Source organism: Macaca fascicularis, chromosome 12, assembly GCF_037993035.2.
Source record: "Macaca fascicularis isolate 582-1 chromosome 12, T2T-MFA8v1.1".
Lineage (NCBI taxonomy): Eukaryota > Metazoa > Chordata > Mammalia > Primates > Cercopithecidae > Macaca > Macaca fascicularis.
Window position 1 is genome coordinate 73,548,565 of NC_088386.1, and position 20,086 is coordinate 73,568,650.

General features: G+C 36.2%; 1 protein-coding gene and 1 pseudogene across 1 annotated transcript in view; both read right to left on the reverse strand.

Annotated features, from left to right (window-relative positions):
* PDE11A (phosphodiesterase 11A) overlaps positions 1 to 20,086 on the reverse strand; it is a 464,879-nt gene that overhangs the window by 382,232 nt on the left and 62,561 nt on the right. Inside the window, exon 2 of the mRNA XM_005573580.5 lies at positions 19,540 to 19,698. Within this exon, the coding sequence (XP_005573637.1) occupies positions 19,540 to 19,698 (159 nt within the window). The remainder of the gene's footprint in view (positions 1 to 19,539; positions 19,699 to 20,086) is intronic.
* LOC102130106 (apoptosis inhibitor 5 pseudogene) lies at positions 5,741 to 17,166 on the reverse strand (annotated as a pseudogene).

A 20,086-nucleotide genomic window follows, 5' to 3' on the forward strand; every position in this document is an offset into this window, starting at 1 on the left:
CAATAATAATAATAATATATCTTACATTTGGAAATGAAAATATATATACTCTTTTCATAAGCAAATTATAGAAAGTCACATCAAAAAACTTTTTCATGGCTGGTCAGGACAGAATTCTTCCAAATTTTTATGATGGCATGAGTTTTTAAGTGCTGCAAAACATCTATATAAAGCGCATTATCTTCTTTCAATAAGTTTTCTGAGGTTTCTTTTTAATTGGGTACATATTGAGGGGAAGAGATTTGGGCCATAATACAATCTCTTATTCTCAGCTCCAGTCCTACCAGAGACCCTAATTAAATTTCTAACTGTTCTCTAAATAACACATTTACCCTTATAGTAAAACTCTTTTATAATAATGCTTTGGGGGAGTACCTGATACCCCCTTAGAGGTTTCCTAATTATAAAAGACTAAATAATATATTACTGCTTTTTTCCTAATTCTAAAATGATACATCTAACATAATCTTAATAAAGACAGTAGAGATAAAAATAGTACCAAAAAATCTACAGATCAATTTCATTATTCATATTAAGTGCTAACTGAACCCAGCATTATATCAAAATAATACATTACCACCAAATAGGATTCACCTCAGAAATAAAAGTAATACAAGACCAAAGTTTAACAAAGCTTTCAAACAGTATATAAATTAATACAATGAAAAATAAAAAATTGCTCAGAAATCAGATGGTGGTTAAGTGTGGAACAAGATTCCAGGGCGTCCACTTACTTTAACTGTCAAAACACCTGCATCAAAAACACTTGAATCAAAATGTTCTATGTATATAGATAGTAAACAGAAGTTACTAAAATATTTCTACCATTCATGCTATTTGCCTCTTCAGTAAGTATCTGTCTCCTACCTATTCTTAATCCATTTCCACTAATGTTTCTATGTCTGATGGTTAAGAGTACATTCTGCATAAACTTTTATTCCAATGGTTCTCTTTATTCTTAAACCCATTGTGTCAATGATTTGGCCAGAGATCAATGGTCATCAGAAGATAATTAAGTAGCTAAAGCACTCTTTCAAGATACTTCAGCTAAGCATGCTTTTGATTTACATAACAATTTTGTTAAAGATCCCTCAGTTTGACATAATAGAACATTGATCTATCCAAATATCAGCCTTAACAAAGTCAGAACAATGACTGCCTAAAACCGCACCCCTTAGCATTTTGACTTGATTCCAACATGATCAAGATTGTCAAAGAACATGACAATATATACTTTACTTCAATGATAGTTGGAAAACAGATATTCTTTTTTTTCTCCTTTTTTCTTAATTCTTAACTCTCATGGCTGAAATATATAGATGATTCTCCACAAGCAGAAACATGGTACACTCTACTATCTGTGAGAAAACAGGCAAGGAAGCACTTGAGACTTAAGTTACACCACTGACTCTTGTTTCTAGGGGCACTTCTCAACCAGAATTTTCCTCCTCATAAAATGGGGCTACCATTGTAGTTTTGCTCACCAAGGACATACAGAGCTGAGTAGAACCACCACTGTCATCTGGCCCTCTGTCCACAGGCAGCCAAGCATCTGCATGGTAGAGAGTAAGGCTAGGGGACAGTAGCATTTGAAGGCACAGATTCAACTCTCAGCTGTGTGGTTTTCTAATTGTGCAATCTGGAGCAAATAATTTAAAATCTTGAAACCTCTTTATTTTTCTTCTTTTATTTAAAAAAAAAAAGTTTAGCTCTAACATGAGAGTTTGAATAAAGTAATTTTTAAAATCCCCTTGCTTTCTATGATTTTCATACATTCAGTGTGCATAGTTCTTAAAATTTTTCTGTAAGGATTGATAAAATAAGGCTTGTGCAGCCATTATGTCTTTAACAAACTCAACGTGCAACCTGATTATCTGTGACTTCATAGATATAATCTTCCAACAGAATTACATTTCCTATTGATTGTCTGTACATTCTGACATATTGAATGACATCATTTTTACAATTCATCAAATGGGGGTAGTCTTTACTTTGAGCTCCCCTCTTCCTAAATAGTAGGAATAGTCAACGCACTGTTTATGAAAAATGACAAGCTAGGAAAAAGGAGAGGAAAGAACAATGACTTTCCAGCTCCACTATTAACTTCTTGCTAGACAAGACAGACTGCAGTTACCTCATCTATAAAGAAAAAAATTAACAATTCTTATCTACCTCATAAGAATATTGAGAGAATTATATGATTTAATATATGTGTGAAGATTAGACTCCGCAAATGTAAATTTTTTTTTTTTTTGAGGCAGAGTCTCATTCTGTTGCCCAAACTGGAGTGCAGTGGCGCAATCTCAGCTCACTGCAACCTCCCCCTCCCTGAGCAATTCTCCTGCCTCAGCCTGCCGAGTAGCTGGGACTACAGGCACCCACCACCACATCTGACTAATTTTTGTATTTTTAGCAGACACGGGATTTCACTATGTTGGGCGGGCTGGTCTCGAACTCCTGAGCTCAAGAGATCCACTTAACTCTGCCTCCCAAAGTGTTGGGATTACAAGTGTGAGCCACTGCACCTGGCCTGCAAATGTAAATTTTGATGTTATAATGATTGATATTTCCACCAGCTTCTAAGAGAGTAAACATAAAAAGCTGTATACATGGCATGTATGCTACCATCTTCCAGTTGACTGTCTTTAAAAAAACAGCACCAGACCCACAGGTCTGTGTGTTGGATAAGCTCCCTGCCTTTAATGTCCATAATGAGCATGACACAAACATTTTACATCACTGAACCATGAAGAGCACAGAGTATTTTTCCAAGTTTTTTTTCCCCAGGGATAATTACGAAGGATTACCTTCCAGGTGAATGGCTGTGACCTTGTACTTCCAGCACAAATAGAACTGTGTTTTATATACTGATCCTAGTGAAGATGTAATTTCAAGAAGGAGAATGACTTATTACAATGTGCATTGCTGAGGGAACAATAACCCTTACTTGACCCAATGATCTGTCCATAATCTTCCCCTTGGTAACCATTTGAAGACAAGAACGTAAGAAGCAGTTTGGTTTCCCATTTTCCTTTACTTAAGAAATCCATGCTGCTGATCAGAAGTTTGCCATCATTTGTATAGTTTTGTTGTTTTAACTGGATGGGTCTTTTTTTAATTACAAAAAGAAATTTATTTCAAAAGCATAAGGAGACATTTACATTTAAACAAGGTGATAAACAGGTGTCTTGAAAAAGAAAAAAAAATCCACATATTAAGTTTTTCATCCAAATTCAGAAGCAAAAATAACTGAAGTTGTGCACTATTGCCTTAGGAAAGATAAGGGGAAGAGTGAGGGGTAAGGGAACAGTCAACTCAGTATCAGACTTGAGAGAGTAAAGTCACCTCTGCTCAGCTTTGAGTTTACAAATATGCTTATAAAGAAGAAAAGTGGAAAAATTATACTTAATGTTTAAATTTATTTAGCTGTAGTCTCAATACAATTTCTGTACTTGAAATGGGTTTGGGCCACTGGCTGATCTATCTCTGAGGTCCAGATTAGCAGGTCAGTTTTCAAATGGCAATTTTATACTCCTTTGTCTGTTCAGATTCTAAGCGAGTTTAGGTTCAACTCATAATCTTTTAGAATGTTTAGAGATTATTGCCACCACTCCATAGCCAAGCTGACCAACTTTTGCTCACTTGTATCATTCTAGCCTTTCAGAACTATTTTCCTCATAAACGTGTGCAGTAAATCTAACAAAGGAGTTTTGCTTCTTCTGCAGTGTAGAGGTAATGGTAATGAAGATATCTGCTTTGGAATCACAAACTATTCCTTAAAAAATACATCAGACTACTAGAAATGTCATTCAAGCATTTGATTTGAATAGCAAACTTGCGGAGGGAAGATTAACTGTAAAACAAAAATATACTAAACATTCAAATGCAGAACAAAGGCTCTATGCTACTAAAAGTGTCTATGACGTTAAACACTTCACAAACCCCCCCCCATCCGCTGTTTTAAGCTGACTTATACAATAATTTTGACTGATAACCTGGGACTTTAAAATCTTGAAAATGGCAAAAGCAAACTGAGAGAGCATCCCTTACTTATTGGTACCATGTTATCAAGTCACCTTTTCTGGGTAGCCATGGTTATTAAATCTCCAAATTCTAAATTACACTATCTCTTCCTGTCAAAACCTATATTACATCAGATTCAGTATTTTGGCTGTATTTCACCAATAGCAATCTACAATTTGTCTTTGAAAATGCAGCCTAGCTGGGCACAGTGGCTCACGCCTGTAATCCCAGCACTTTGGGAGGCTAAAGCGGGTGGATTGCCTGAGGTTAGGAGTTTGAAACCAGCCTGGCCAACATGGTGAAATCCCATCTCTACTAAAACTACAAAAATTAGCTGGGTGTGGTGATGAGTGCCCATAATCCCAGCTACTTGGAAGGCAGAGGCAGGAGAATCGCTTGAACCTGGGAGGTGGAGGTCGCAGTGAGCCGAGATCTCGCTATTGCACTCCAGCCTGGGCAACAAGAGTGAAACTCTGTCTCAAAAAAAAAAAAAAGAAAAAAGAAAAGAAAATACAGCCTTTATTTTTAGTTTTAAATAACAATAATCACATAAGTGCAACTGACTTAGAATCCTTTGCTACTGGAAGTAAAAACCTAAATAACAAGTTAATAACAGATTCAGCCTCAAAAAGATAATCACCGTGTCAGACTACCCATTCCTGGAATTTAAAAAAGTGATTTATGTTGTGTAGTCAAGTTTCACAGCATATATATACACACACACATATGTGTATATATGTATATAATGTGTGTATGTATACACATGTGTATATATGTATGTGTGTATGTATACACATATGTGTATGTATGTATGTGTGTATGTATACACATATGTGTGTATGTATACACATGTGTGTATGTATGTATGTGTGTATACACATGTGTATGTATGTGTATGCACATGTGTGTATATACACATATGTGTATGTATGTGTGTATGTATACACATGTGTGTGTATGTATGTATACACACACATATGCACACACATATATGCTTATGTATTTATGTATCTTACACATACACATTTCTATTCAAATAGTAAGATTCCATATTCAAAAGTTTGTATCACAATATATGGAAGAGTTAAGTAAGCAGTGCAAAGCAACTTACTTTCTCCTAAAAATGTAATGTCATTCCTACATTTTAAGAAAGCTATGTAAATATTGTGCTTTTATGACACTAGGTAGGAATGTTGTACCACTGCCTAGCAGCTTTATTAAACAATAAAAACAAAATGTTAAGATTTACAGTTACTCTTCTCTATATATTGGGCAAAAAACTAAGACAGAGGGAAGAGGAAAATCAGTAACTTTTCAAAACCGATAATCTTTATCAGCAGAACTAGACTGAATTTCACTACCTTTTAGAATGAACAGCTATCAACAACAAATTATCAAGATGTTTAAAAGTAAGATTCACAATTTGAAGTCTGAATAATGATATTGCAAAAACAAGTCAATATTGCAGACAAAGCATCCAAAAAGATCACTGTGGTTTTGCCTTGGACACAACCATGGTCTGTTACAAAAGTAGATGATACATACAAAGTATAAAGAACATTAAGATTTTAGCTGAAGGCAGCAGTCTGTTTAAGGGGACATCCCTGGCAATCCAATAAGTAGTAGGATTCAAGCATATTAAGTTCATGACTATGCTGAAGAATGCTGACGTCTTATTCAGCAGAGTCTTCCATGACTACGATTTCCTCATGTGCCCCAACCTCGGCCACTTCTACTTTCCCTGAAGGCTCCTCTCATAATTAAAGTTGCCCAAATTGCTGCTAAATTTCTCACTGGGAGGATTATAAATCTGCCTGGCATCTCTTTTTTGTACTGCTGAAGATTTCTTGGGTGGTGAACCTGAAGTTGCATATCCACTGGCTCTCTTTTGCCCAATCTCAACCTTTCATACAGGTTTCCAGGACAGTGTTACTGTGCTCTTACAAGAAGGAGGAATGTGGAAGAGATCCTTGATCAAAACATTGATATTGTTTGTTGCTTTCAATGCAACAACTTTAATCTAGTTCTCTTCTGTTTTCTGTTCTCTTCTGTTCTCACCCGTTTTACCCTGGAGAGCTAAGCGAAGTTGTCTAATATAAACTTGCAGGCCTTGTGCAAAGTATTGCAGCCTGATTTTGAAATCTTTGGGTTTTTCTGCATTCAGTTTGGCTGTTAAGAAATCTGAAGTTTTCGGCCCAACTGGTGAAAACTGTACAACAAACATTCCACATAACTGAACCGTAGCTTGGGCTCTTCATCACCAGCATTCTCTCCATTTTCTGGTTCTTCTGAAGGGAGGGGCATGTATTCCAATAACTTATCAAATCGTTTCCTTAAATTTGTTTCCAGTTTTTCCATGTCACCACAAAATGAACTCATCTCCACCAACAATTTCAATACCTCCAATTGTATATCAAGACTTTCCACTGGGATAGTTAAGATACCAAGGCTAGGGAGAACCTGCTCACAGAAATATGTCACAAACCTTATGGAATGGACAGTTTTAGAGAAGGGTACTGCCTGCCGAGTGCACTGTGAGAGCCTGTCCACACAGTCAGGATCAGAGGGATTGGAGGTCTGTTCTAGGTCGGCCTGTGCCACCAATTCTACAAGTTGCTGTCTTCCACTTACTGTCTGTAAGCTTTTTAACCCAGGCAGTATTTCATGAATAGAGCAAATTCTTCATCAGTCACATCGTCTAGGACTGGTTTGGATTCAGTTAGTAGAAGCTCTTCCACTTCCTTTGTTATGAATTCATCTGGTAAAGTCTTAAGTTTTGTAGAAAGGAACTTAATTGCTCGTTCTCTAACAATGTCTTCTCCTTGAAGTATTTGGCTGAACAACGAAACTAAAGTCCCTTTTCCATCCATCTTAAATATACTTAACAGGGCATTGTTCACTAGGTTAAATTCTGCAGAGTCATCTGTCTCCAAAAGTTGCATTAGTATATCTGCCACTCAAGGAAGATTTTCTCCAGTGGCAAATTGAGGCAGTTCTTTAATTGCTTGACATCGAATAGATACATCTTCATCCTCACAGAAGTCTAACTGTTAGCAGAATCAGCCAATTCTGGAAAATGCTTAAAGAATTTCAGAATAAATTGAGCTGCTAATTGTTTTTCCTTAGTACCACCTTTCACACCATCCAGTATCACTTGATAGGCATCTTTACACTGGCCTACTTGTTCTGTGGCATCAGCCATGATGCCATAGTTGCCATAAAGCTCCTCTACCATCGGCAAGGTGAGCAACAAGCCCAGGGCCTGCTCCCGCTATCCTTGTCCTTGCCGGCACCACTGCCACCTCAGAACTTCTCCAAGCCCACTACCTGCACTATTACACCCAACTGGATGGCTCTTTAAAGTGTAAAACAATGGAAACAGCCATAGCAACAAGCCACAGCATCAGGATCAAATCTTAATAGGCACTCTAGATCTAGTGCAAAATATATTTTCAGTCTCATGGAGACAATAATTCCTGCCACCCTGTTTCAGAGGTTAAAAGAATAAGAACAGCAAAACGCCCACCATGTCCTGTGACTGTTCTAAACATGATGGGAATCATGTCAAAGTGTTAAGCTGAGATTTAAAAATAAATTTAACCTCTGAAAAGAAGCAAGGGGCATTTATAGGTTCATCCAAAGATCGTGGTTCTCTGTCTTCATGACAAGGGAGAATAACTGAAGACTTATTCTGATGCCTCACTCTGGGTTTGGAAATAGAAAGTGGAACACCCATAACAAATTTCAGTTACACTACATCACAAGTATCACTGAGACAGTAGGACAAACAAAATTGATATCGGTATTACAGCTTTGCAAAATTAATCAGAAACTTTTTTAAGAGAAAGAAAGAAGATAGATATGGATAGGTTTTTTTGTAAATGAAGTATACCAAATAACCAAGCACTGAGAATGGAGTTGAAACTGCCCAGACACTGTGATGCTACCCAATGCTATTAAACATTGGGAGGCACCTTTAAATAAAAGGTATTGATTTCCCACAGCCACTTATTATATGCTATGGAGAGCAATTATTCCAAAACACCAAGCACACTTTTTGGATGGTTAAAACCCGTTCCAGCCTTCTGATGGTGTCAATTAATTCTTGTGAGGTATCATTTTAAATTCTCTTCAGTGAGAGAATTTGCTATTATATTTTAGTTTTATTTAAACCCCCTTTCAAGAACTGTGTCTAACAGACCTTCAAAGCATCTCTGGGTAGCTCTAACTTACATAACCTCATTTTTCAAAACCACTCATTACTTTCTCCCCCTCTTAACACACTCTCACTTCAGCTTGAGCCCTCCCTTGGGGGCCTTGCTGCCTGCTTTGGTAATACAGTCTTGCCTACCTTTGAGACTTTTTCTCATTTCTAAGTAGAGTGTGCAGAATATGAAAGGGGTGGGGGAAATGCTCTTCTGTTGATTGGCAGTGGAATCAGAATCTGCCAGTGAAAATAACCTACACTCTTATCTAGCCAGGATATTATCCAGGGCACACGTGGGAGAAATAAAAGGAAATAATGGGAAATAACCAAAAAATGGTTTCATTTCTACCTTCAATTCAGAAAAGAAGAAAGGGAAAAAATAAATATCCCAGTTGACTTTTAAAATCACTACATATTGTTAAAAATAGAAACTACAAAGTATATCACAGTTACATTATATTTGAAATTCTCCAACAAGAAATATGATGTGGCTTCATTTAATTAGCATACTCCATCAATTTTGCTATACACAGAAAAATGCTCTAAGTAGGCTGCAGGGTAATTCACACTGGAACACCTCACTTAATCACTCAGTGCAATTAAATGCTATTTGCAAATTCTGATTTGACTCGCAACTTTTTAAAGCAAGAAAAATGCTAAAATTAGACTAATCCTCACCTTCTTTTCATCCTCAGTTGAGGAAAATATAATAAACAACCATAAATTTTAAAATGTTTTGTCAGGAAAGCACAAAATTTAGGAAAATGAAAATATTAAACTATCTACCACATAGTTGTGTATGTACAAACCCGTTATTTTTTTTTAATGATTTCTAATTTCAGCAATTTAATAGATCAACCTAATGGCTATTCTAAGACATAGTCTAAGACTTATTTGTAAAGATATTATTTGTAATTATGTAAGAATGTGATTTTTGAAACAATCTAAATGTTAAGAAATAAAATGATTAAATAAACTATTGTATAATTACATGGTGGAAAATAATGCAAACATGTAAATTATATCTTTGAAGAATTACTTAAAGCATGCTAAAATACTGTGTATACTACTTTATGCAAATTTTTAAAACACACCTTTATTTATAGGTAAAAATAAATAAATATAAGTAAATAAACCAAGAATTTAACAGTATTATCTCTGAAAGTTAGGATTGTGGGTGATACTAATTTTTCCTTTTTTTGTATTTTTCAAATTTTCTATAATAAGCTCATATTACTTTTAAAATTAGGAAATAATCTTATCACCAAAGAAAAGGAAAAGAAAATCCAAGAAAGGCAGAGACACCCAATTCAAAGATAGACAAATATACCTGGATTCTACTAAATTTTACTTTTTGTCAGAAAGGAATTTAATTTTTAAAAATTCAGATTCAAGTATTTCAGCATTCTAAGATGAAAAGAAAAGCAACCTTGCTATTTTATTCAAATAACACTAACCTAGTTATTCAAAGAAGACCGTTATCTGTCTTAATTTGAAATCTCCAGTAAATAAGAATTCACCAAATCCCATTCTAGTTCTTTAATAAAAATTTTGCCTGCCAACAAATTTACTTCTAATCTACAATTGCAAATCGTTCTCTCCTGTCCGAGTCCTAAACAAATCAGAGAAGAGTTTATAAGATAGTTCTTTGTCATTTTGCACTTTTAGAAGTGGCTTAACTAAAATACTGTTTCAAGTCCTGCCAGCATTAAGAGCTATGGATGTATCAGTCCCTAATATCAGAACGCAACGAGCTCTCCTTACCCCCCAAATTTTTCCTCCTAGATGTGCCAGAGTCCTGTCTGCTCAGCACTATGATGCATATCTACAGCCTGGCTATGTCAGGTTATTATCATCCAGTCTCTTAACTTCCCCAGTTCAGGGGATGGCAAATAGAAATTGTGATTACAACTTAATACTCATAGGAAGACACAACAAAAAGTTACTTGGGGTGAACATAATAATAAGACAATACTTTCTTGAACTTCAAGTTTTAGTGCCTAAGGCACCCTAGAGGGGTTTCCACATACTCTGCGGGGTCTAGGTAAGGTAGTCTGCAGTTACCAGGAACATGAAAAATAAATGAACTCAGTAACTGAGTTGAGTCCCCTTTACTCCAGGTGTTCGCACTTTACATGAACACCTGGAGTAAAGGGGAAAAAAAGTAAGATTCTGTTGAAGAGTCAGTTACAATTTATCATAGTTATTTGAGCAACAGCTCTGGACCAAATCTTGCTTCCTAGTGAAAGATCCTACTTTACTGCTAGCCCTTTTGATATCACCTAGACTAATTAAGCTCATTCACATAAATAAAAGCTACAGAAAAATTGAATAATCTAAATTATAAAAATTACGTATCCTGGCCAGACATGGTGGCTCATGCCTGTAATCCCAGCACTCTGGGAGGCCGAGGTGGGAGGATTGCTTGAGCCCAAGGGTTCAAGATAAGCTTGGGCACCATAGCAAGCCCCATCTCTTAAAAAAATTATGTATCTCATCACTACTTGAAATTACATTATATACTAATATATTTACTTTGTTTGTTGTCTGTTTTTATCACTAGAATGTAAACTCTGAGAGGGCAAGAATTTTTGTCTGCCTAATTCATCAGTTTAACTTCAGCATTTGGAACCGTGTCTCAAATGTGATACTGTCTACTAAGTAGGAATGCAATAAAGAGTGAATGAATGAATAGTTTTTCCGCACAAATGGAACACTATATAGCTATTAAAAATAGTATGCAGATCAATGGTCATGCAAAGTCCTCCACATTCAGCACTGTAACAGTAAGAGCCCTATAACTTACTAAGTTCATTTATTTTTCATGTTCCTGATAACTGCAAACTACCTTACCTAGATCCTGCAGAGTATGTGGAAAGAGATGGAAAGAAGGATGTTGCAATTAAGCATTTATCATTTCCTTGGTAACTCCTAGAAACAAAAAGAGGAGCTAGGGAAGCAGGAAATTACAAATGCCAGTATATCAGCCATCAGGAAGACACTGGAATTTCTGGTGCAAGGGGCCTGTAAATCCACATGCATACCAAGCATTATCTACATTTGGAATTTTAAAATACACTATGTAGGTATCGTCCTTCATTTTGTTCAATTATTGTGTTGCTGTTTCCTTAAATTCCTTAATATTTGATCATTATATATTTTCTTAATAAATGTTAGTCAAAATTCAACTGCAATCTTTTGGGGACATCTGGAAAAAACGTCAAACTATAAAATATTAGGAAACACTATTAAAGACAAGCAATAATCACTTTTGGAATAGTGCCTACTTAGGTCTGAGATGACAGAATTTGGCTTTAAAAGAAGGGTGGAAATGAGAATTCCATGCAATTAGATAAGAATATAACAAAAAGTAAGGGAGTGGGAAGCCCAAGACAAAATGAGTGGCAGGGTAGACCAGTTTTTGTTGAATGTTAACCCCTAAGCTGGACCCTGGCAAGCAGATTTGCCTTTTTACCCCAAAGTTAGACTCTGCCTAAAGAAGAGGAAAAGACCAGAGCCACGACACCATGGCAATATTGCTCCAATAGAAAAAAAAAAAAAAAAGCCTGAAGTTTAACCTGAGTTCTGGCAGGTACTGTGTTGGTGATAGTTTTCCCACAAATCTTGGTGGTTGTCGTTTTTTTAAGTTTATTTCTAGCCCTGAAAGAACAAAATTATTGAAAAAAGTCATGACATACAGCAGTTAATGTCAGTGTATAACAACTAAATAACTGAATGGGATTAAATTAAAATAAACAGCATTATAAAATTTGAAGACTACAGAAAAGACTACTTTCACTTAATTCCATTTCTATCAAAACAAGGGGGGGAAAAAGTCAATGTGTTCCAACCAAAGATGTTGAATTCCAAACGTAACCTGTTTCTCTTAGTAAAGAATGAAAGTATGCTTGACAGTATTATACATTTCTTTCTGCCTCTGTCTTGGCAGCATTTTAGAAGAGTGAATGAGAAAGACTTCAGTTCTTTCAAGGCCAGGCCAGTGCTTGCTTCTTCCTTGTAACTCCAACTTCATCTACCACAGCATCTTTGCCAGAGTGTTCAATAAATTTTATTTCCATTATTTTATCCCACTACATCTATGTTAAGATTCAATTATAAGAAGAGAAGTGAATGCTTTTTATTGATAAGGCAGGAAGGTTTTCAGAAAAATGAGCAAAATAATTAATGAAACATATTTAGAGAACTTAATGGTCTCTGTTTTCAATGTAATTCTTGATTTCATTTTTCTCTGAACTATATTGGCCTTCTAAAGCTATTACTGAATTACAGAAACTGGTTTATTTTTGGTAGAAAACTGTAGTGCCACTTGAGTTCCAGATTTTAACATTCTTTGTAAACAGTTGGATGGATTATGATAAAGAAGAATCTTGGTTGTTTTTGAACCACTCAGTCAGATATAGTCGAGTGAACACATAAAACACAAACAAATTAGTGAACAAATTATAGTTTCACAGTGATCATATGGAGCCTGGGTAATAGCTGTTAAAAGGCAAATAGTGCAGTGAGTAGATCATTTAAATATAGATAAAATATTGGAATTAATGAGTTATGGGATTCAATCCAAATTATTCCAGGACTGGAGTCTTATTGATCAAATATAATGAAATCATGAGCCATCTGCCAGGACTTTTAAAACCTTTTTGCTAATGATTGACTTTTAATCATAGATTTTTTTTTTTTTTTTTTTTTTTTTTTTTTTTTTTTTTTGAGACGGAGTCTCGTCCTGTCACCCAGGCTGGAGTACAATGGCACAATCTTGGCTCACTGCAACCTCTGCCTCCCAGGTTCAAGCAATTCTCCTGCCTCAGCCTCCCAAGTAGCTGGGATTACAGGCACGCACCACCACACTGGCTATATTTTTTTTGTATCTTTAGTAGAGACAGGGTTTCACCATGTTGGCCAAGCTGGTCTCGAACTCCTGACCTCGTGATCTGCCCGCCTCGGCCTCCCAAAGTGCTGGGATTACAGGTGTGAGCCATCTCACCTGGGCTTAATTATAGTTTTATTTCAACAGATTCAAAAATCTAACTTAGTTGGAATGTAGACAAAAAAGGGAAAAAAAATGAAAGGAGAACACAAAGAGTATTTTAAAATAATTAGTTAATTAATTTTAGCATTTGTGTATCTTTTATAAAGACAATGGTGAATTAATATGAAACATAAAAAAGTTGCCTGGCAGAGTTGTAATACCACTATTCATGTTCATAACAATATTTTTTAAAAATAACTATTCAAAAAGTACCTTTGAAAAGTACCTTTAGTAGAAACTATTCATAAGATGACAGAAGAAATCTGTCTTTGCTCCCATGAAATTGACTTTATTAAGCTGATTAGTTGTCTGAGGGTTGGCTATTATAGTAGTACTATAGCTTGCAGCCATGTCTAAAGGTAATCTAATTTTTAAAAAAAATCAGTTCTATGCCAGTCAAATCCCATGCAAATCATACATGTGTGAACTGCATTCAGTCTTCTGGGGCCATCAATTTGTTGCCCCTTCTCAGCATGACACAGTCAATATCCCCCTCATTACTACAGTAAACTTAAGTACGTTGTGCACCTTTGACATCTCATGAATCCTAAACATTCTCCTCACACTATTAGAAATGTGAGGCTAAGAATTTATAAAATTCTCCCTATTCCCTATTATCTGGCTGTGAGTCTCAGGCCTGTTGCTGATAACAAAACTCCAGCTTCTGCAGAGACTCATTAGCATCATTCAGGCACCATCCTCAACACCAGTTGGCAGGGCAGCATCACCAGTAACAAGTTCCTGGAACACAGCCAGCCCCTCAGCAACCAAGCTCAAGTTGGCTGCATCCCAGCTCTATGGGGTGGTGGAACATGTCAGCATGAAGGAGAGCAGCAGGGTAACCAAACACTCCGAATCATGAGCTGAAGAGAGGTGACCAGGGCTAAAAAAAATCTATAGAGATTAGCCAAAGGAGAACTTCAAGCCACAGCTGCTAATACATTGGCTGTTGGAAAGTACCTGCAATAAACATATCATACTTTATGGAACACTGCAATATGAAATGACACTTTTAGGGCAGAGGTATAGGAACCTGGGAAGGCAGATAAGAGCCCTTGCTCATTTTCATTTCCCAGGTTCATGCTAGCGCGCCCACACATCTTAATAGATCACAAATGTTTGCTCCTATCCAGGTCTCATTATTTTATTCTCCAAAATAATACCTTCCTTCACTCACCCAGGAATAACAAAGTAATGACTTAATTGAATGCAAAGAGTCTAGTCATACCACCTAATTCAACTAGTTTATACATATTCCTGAAAAATAGGAACATTTGTTTGAAACCCACAAAGTGAACCAGAAAATTCCAATCATCTCTTCTGCATGGTCTGCCTTTGTGTGTACTTTCAACATGAATTATCAAACTAGTAATTTGTCAGTATGGAACTTAAATTATTAATATGTGAATACAGTAGGCTATATTTCATACAAACTCTCACCACTGCTGATAAATTATTGCTAATTATCCAAGAACTTTAAAGAGCATGAGGATTTTAAAGTCATTAAAAGGGAAGCTTTCAGGCAGAGGCTGGATGACTATCTGTCAGGTAAAGTTTCCTGCACTGGATGAGGGAAAAGGTGGCAGGGAATGGACCTGGTGATTTTTCCAGTCTCTTCTACTACAGGGTATATGTATTACATGATGTAGCACAGCCACTGAATTATAGGTATAGAATTTTCAAGAAACACAATATGGTGGTCCTATGCACAATTATGTTAGGTACATAAATAGCCCAGAAATGAGTATACCACATTTAATTTTTAATTTATCTCAGTCAAATGATTTACTGATTTCCATATTACAAAATGTTTTGAAATTATACAGAACATAACTTATGGTCTCTAGACGCTGACATTTTAAGATATCAGGACATACAAATCATATTATGCTAATGTGCAACAAATTTACCACTACCCATGTGAATGATGACATGGCAGTTATGTGTATAAAGTAAAATTACAAAGAGGGTTCAAATTACTTTAGTCTGGCTTTGAAATATATGGTGAACTTTCATGAGGCTCATTTATTGATAATAAGTGCTACCCTAAGCACTTTACATCTATTATCTATTTTACTCCGCACAACAACCCTGTGATGGAGGTTCTGAGGCTAGAGAGATGCAGCCACTTGCTGAAGGTCACTCAGTTAATAAGCAGCAGAGCAAAGACATGAACCTGTCTTGGTGACTTTCTGACTCCAGACCCTCTCATCTAACACTCATGACATGGCTTCCTTTTTGCTTCCTTGTTTTCTTACTTGTAGGCAACATTAAAATTACTTTGGTTGCTGCAGTTTATGCTATTGAACATGGGAGAAGGTTTTCTGAAGTCTGCTTGACTGACCAAGGAAAACTAATTTGAGTTTTAAAATGTGAAGTGAATGAGGTTGGCAGAGCTCTGAGAAATTAGGTATGCATACTGCTACCACTGTAAATGGGCTCAATATTTCAAAAAGCTATCTATAACATGGAATGAGAGCTATAAAACTTTTCTTGCCCTTTGACTCATTAATTTCAGTCTTTGGAATATACCCTCAAGGAAATAACACAAAAGAAAAAGGTAATTTGTTCAAGATGTTCACTCAGGGGCTATTTGTATTAGTGAAACACAGGGGGGAAAAAATCCAAATTCTCACTAATAGGACAGTGACTAAGCAAACGAGGCTCTGTAGAAAAAGAAAATAAGAAAATTTTATGATCTCCCAAAATGACAAATGTAGAATATATCCGTATGTGGACACATATGTAAGAAATACCTGGGTTAAAACGTAGAATGCAAATTACTACACATAAGCATAACCTTGTACAACCAAGTAAAACAGTATCTGCATTAATAAGGCAAGAGATTCATGAACTTATAAAGAAATATATCCCCCTTTTAATTGGAGAAATCCCAACATGGGAGGAGCATCTGGCGTATAGATTGTGTTTAATAAAAATTTGTCTTTAAATGAGAAAAACAGAGGTTATTTATTCAGATCGTGCTATAACAAGGAAGACAGCCACCATTGCTTGCATTTGGAACACTCAAAGGGGAGTGCACAAGTTTTATGGTGAAAAAAATAGAAGACTTTAGGTATGTTCTGAGTGGAGGTTGTTGGCATGGGAAAGCTGAAGGCAGGTAACCAGAAGCACGACATTTTAGGTAATGAGTTCAGAGAATATATTTGGCTTTTCTCTCAGTGGCTCTGAGTTGTAAGTATGCAGGGGTGGAGGGCATGATAAGAGCAAAAAAATAGGGAAGGTGGCAGTCATTGACCAAATCCTGGCTGTGCTAGGCTGATTGCTACAGAGACTGTGATTTGGCCTTCTAAGCTGCTTGCTGAAGAGAATGTGGGTCTATCGTTATGCGTGGACTGGTCATTGTCCCTTTGTATATCCAATATCTCATACAGAATACCAGTTTATTGTAAAAGGTTGTAACTCAGAAACAACCAGATGAAGAGATACATAGGGCGAGGTATAGGGGAAGAGGTGCAGAGCTTCTGAACCTTCTCTGGGTGTGCCACCCTCCCAGCACCACCCTTCAGCAACCTGGGAGGTCCACTTAATATGAATGTATAGACTTAAATTAGACAAAGGTAATTTTTAAACTGAGACCTGACTGAGATACACATGATACCTCACATGTATTCATGTGCTGTCAGGAAAAGCTAAACAATCGCTCATGAGAACTACTAAGTCCTAAGTTTTCTTCCAAGTGCTTTCCCCGGATTCTCTCATTTAATCTCCTTACAGCCCTGTGAGATAAGTGTTACTATCACCCCTCTTCTAAGAGGAGAATATTGTGGCTCAGGGAAGGTAAGTAACTTGCCCAAGGTTATCAGGCCATGGCAGAGATGTAATTTCAACCCAAATAGACTCACCATATGGCCAGTACAGCCATTATACTTCGCTGTCTTCCCTTATTTGGAAGAAATACTTTCCCGTGAATCACTTCTAGATTTGGTTTCCTGCTTTTCTCCTTCACCTTTTCTGTTTGGTTTACAATATATAGGATCCTTTCAGGAAATAACAATAACCATATCCAGAAGTTGTTGAGATAAAATACTCTCCAGCCGGTGCCAGCTGCATGAACACAATCTACCTGCACAAACTCGCAGGACTTCTTACAAGAAGCAAAACTAGAGTAGGGTTTTCAAGTCAGGTGTGGGAATTGTAGAGACTGGAAGATAAAATGCCACTGTGGCACAAGGGATAACTACAGAAGAGAAAAACATATCATTTCAAGCCAGAAAATACTCAGATAAGGTTGAATCTAAGAAAAAAGTTGCTTGGGGATAAGTGACAAATTAAGAAGAATATTTTAAAACTCACAGGGAAAATGTTAGTTTAATTATTTTAAAAAATTGTATTTTACACTTGCCTAGTTTCTTGAGTTTTGCAAAATATTTCTCATTGATGATCATATTTAATTCTCTGGCTATAGAGTGGTGAATAGTATAGTTGACAGATGAGAAAACTTCAGGTCAGAGATAAGTGTGAGCTGTGTATCCAAGCAGCTGCCTGTCATTAGCTGAGCTGGGACTCAGTCCCAGGCTCTCATTCTTAATAGAAGTAAACACTGATGCTGCTCAAGAAAGGTACAAAGTCCTGTGCAGATCTTCCCTTTAAATTATTCACAGGTCATGAAGCTCTATCTCACAGGTATAAGTCCATCAGCAAAAGTTCAGAAAACAAATCTAACATAAATGGAATCAAAGATAAGAACTAAATATATAATGAGTTCCTTTTAAATGAATGCAGCAGAGCAAAGGCAGGACTACCATCTGTGTAAAAACTAAACTGTTCGGGGGATGGCATGGGTATGTAGTGGTTATGTTTGGAAAGACGCAAAACCCAAATCCTTCTATCTAAATCTGTATAAGAGGCACATCATCTCCGTACTCTGCCATCTATGATGGCACAAAATGAAATTTCTGCTTTATCTTACATTCCATGGAAATATCTTTATTGTGAATGAAGTGGCCCACATTTATATTCACTTCTAAACAACGTCCTCTCCTTCTCATCTGATTCTGTCTGATGGAGGCCTATTTCTGCTTCAGAGGACAGATCAAATACTGCCTCTTCCAGGAAGCCTCTTCAGATCCAAGTGAGAACAAGCCTCTCTTTCCTAGGCGCCCCCAGCCTGTCTGAGAACAACTTGCTGATGATTCTTGTCTCCTGCCTTGTGTAGCTCCTGGATGACATAACATGATTGGGATTTATCTTTGTGCCTCCTATGATCCCAATACAAGTGCCTCGTATGCCATAGCAGTTTACTTCATTGTAAGAAATCTTTTGCGGTCCTATCATGCTCTATGAATTCATAAACCTTTACAGAGAGTTGGGCCATCTCAATTCCACTATAAAAATGACCTAAATCAAGGACTCTCTTCACTTAAAAACCTTCTTGTTTCCTTACAATCATATTTCATGTTGACCTTCTGTACCAGAACATTTGTATTAATTTAATGCATTTGTAATTAGCATTGGCAAATAACAAACCCACATCCAGAAGGTTAAATTATAAAGTGTTTTTTAATTAAATAGGAATATGAGAGTCATCAAACTTAAACAAACTAATTTGAGATTTGCTTTTATCACAAATTTTATAAATATTCAACCAGATTTTATTCAATATAAAGGTAGAAGCTTCAAAGCCAGAACCTCAGTTCTTTGAGGACTCTCTCTTTTAATATAAGCTGATAAATAAACTACTAGTGAAAGAACTTAAAATTTCAGAGCAAAAAGTACACTACTTCCACCAAGGTCAATTACTCTTCAGGGACAAAAGTAATGTTCTTTTTATTAGCAATTTGGAATAACAATTAAATAACATTCGTTTTTATTGGGATTTTTATATAAGAACTGAGAAAACAATTCTTCACTGTAGTTATAAAAATATAGGAGAAAGTGCTGAGTTTCTGAAACACAGCAATCTTCCTATATTTTCTATCTTCCCTTAGGCCATGTGTGGTGGTGTGATCCTTATCTTACTTATAAGGAAGATAAAGACCAGGGAACAACAACAATACCACTGAGGCTTATAATGAAAAGCAAGCTACAAAAAAGATGAAATAATTATTTTCAATTTTACCACATTCTATGAAATATCGAAAAACTCCCATTTCATTTTGTATACCATGAGAAAAAGCTCTTTGATCCATGAACGGGCTAATCCAACAGCTATTCACATAATTCTTGTCTTTTAAAGGAGAATAGCAATCAATGACCAAGAAAGAAAGTACAATTCACAAAAGGTATGAAATCTTACTTTTTCATCATCTTCAGTAAATGGAGCTCCTTCAGGAATCTTATTTATCGCTTGGGCCACACCAATAATCTCACCATCACTGCTTCGGATAGGCATGCACAATAATGATTTCGTCTTGTATCCAGTTAGCTTGTCGATTTCATCATTGAATCGTCGATCCTAAAAATAAGACAAAGAAAGCATTAACTGCCTGTGCATTATTGTCAGGGAGAAGGAGAGAGAGGTTTATTTCTGCATATGATACCTTATCACTGGGAACTTAGCCCCATGGATTTTTAATCAAAATAAGAGATATGACTTCATTTTTAATTCACCAAAGGAATATAAATCAAAATAAGTCAACACCATAGTTGTTTGCCATAGTAAATGAAGACAGAGACTTTAAGCCCAACTGCAACGTATCAAAATTGGGGAAAAGTGTTTTTAAGGAAAGCCTATAGTATGCGATTTATGAAAATGTGTTATTTTAAAAAGACAGGATATGAAATGTCATATAAGAAACTTACATGAGAAATATATACTAAACACTGTGAAAAATTGTTCAAAA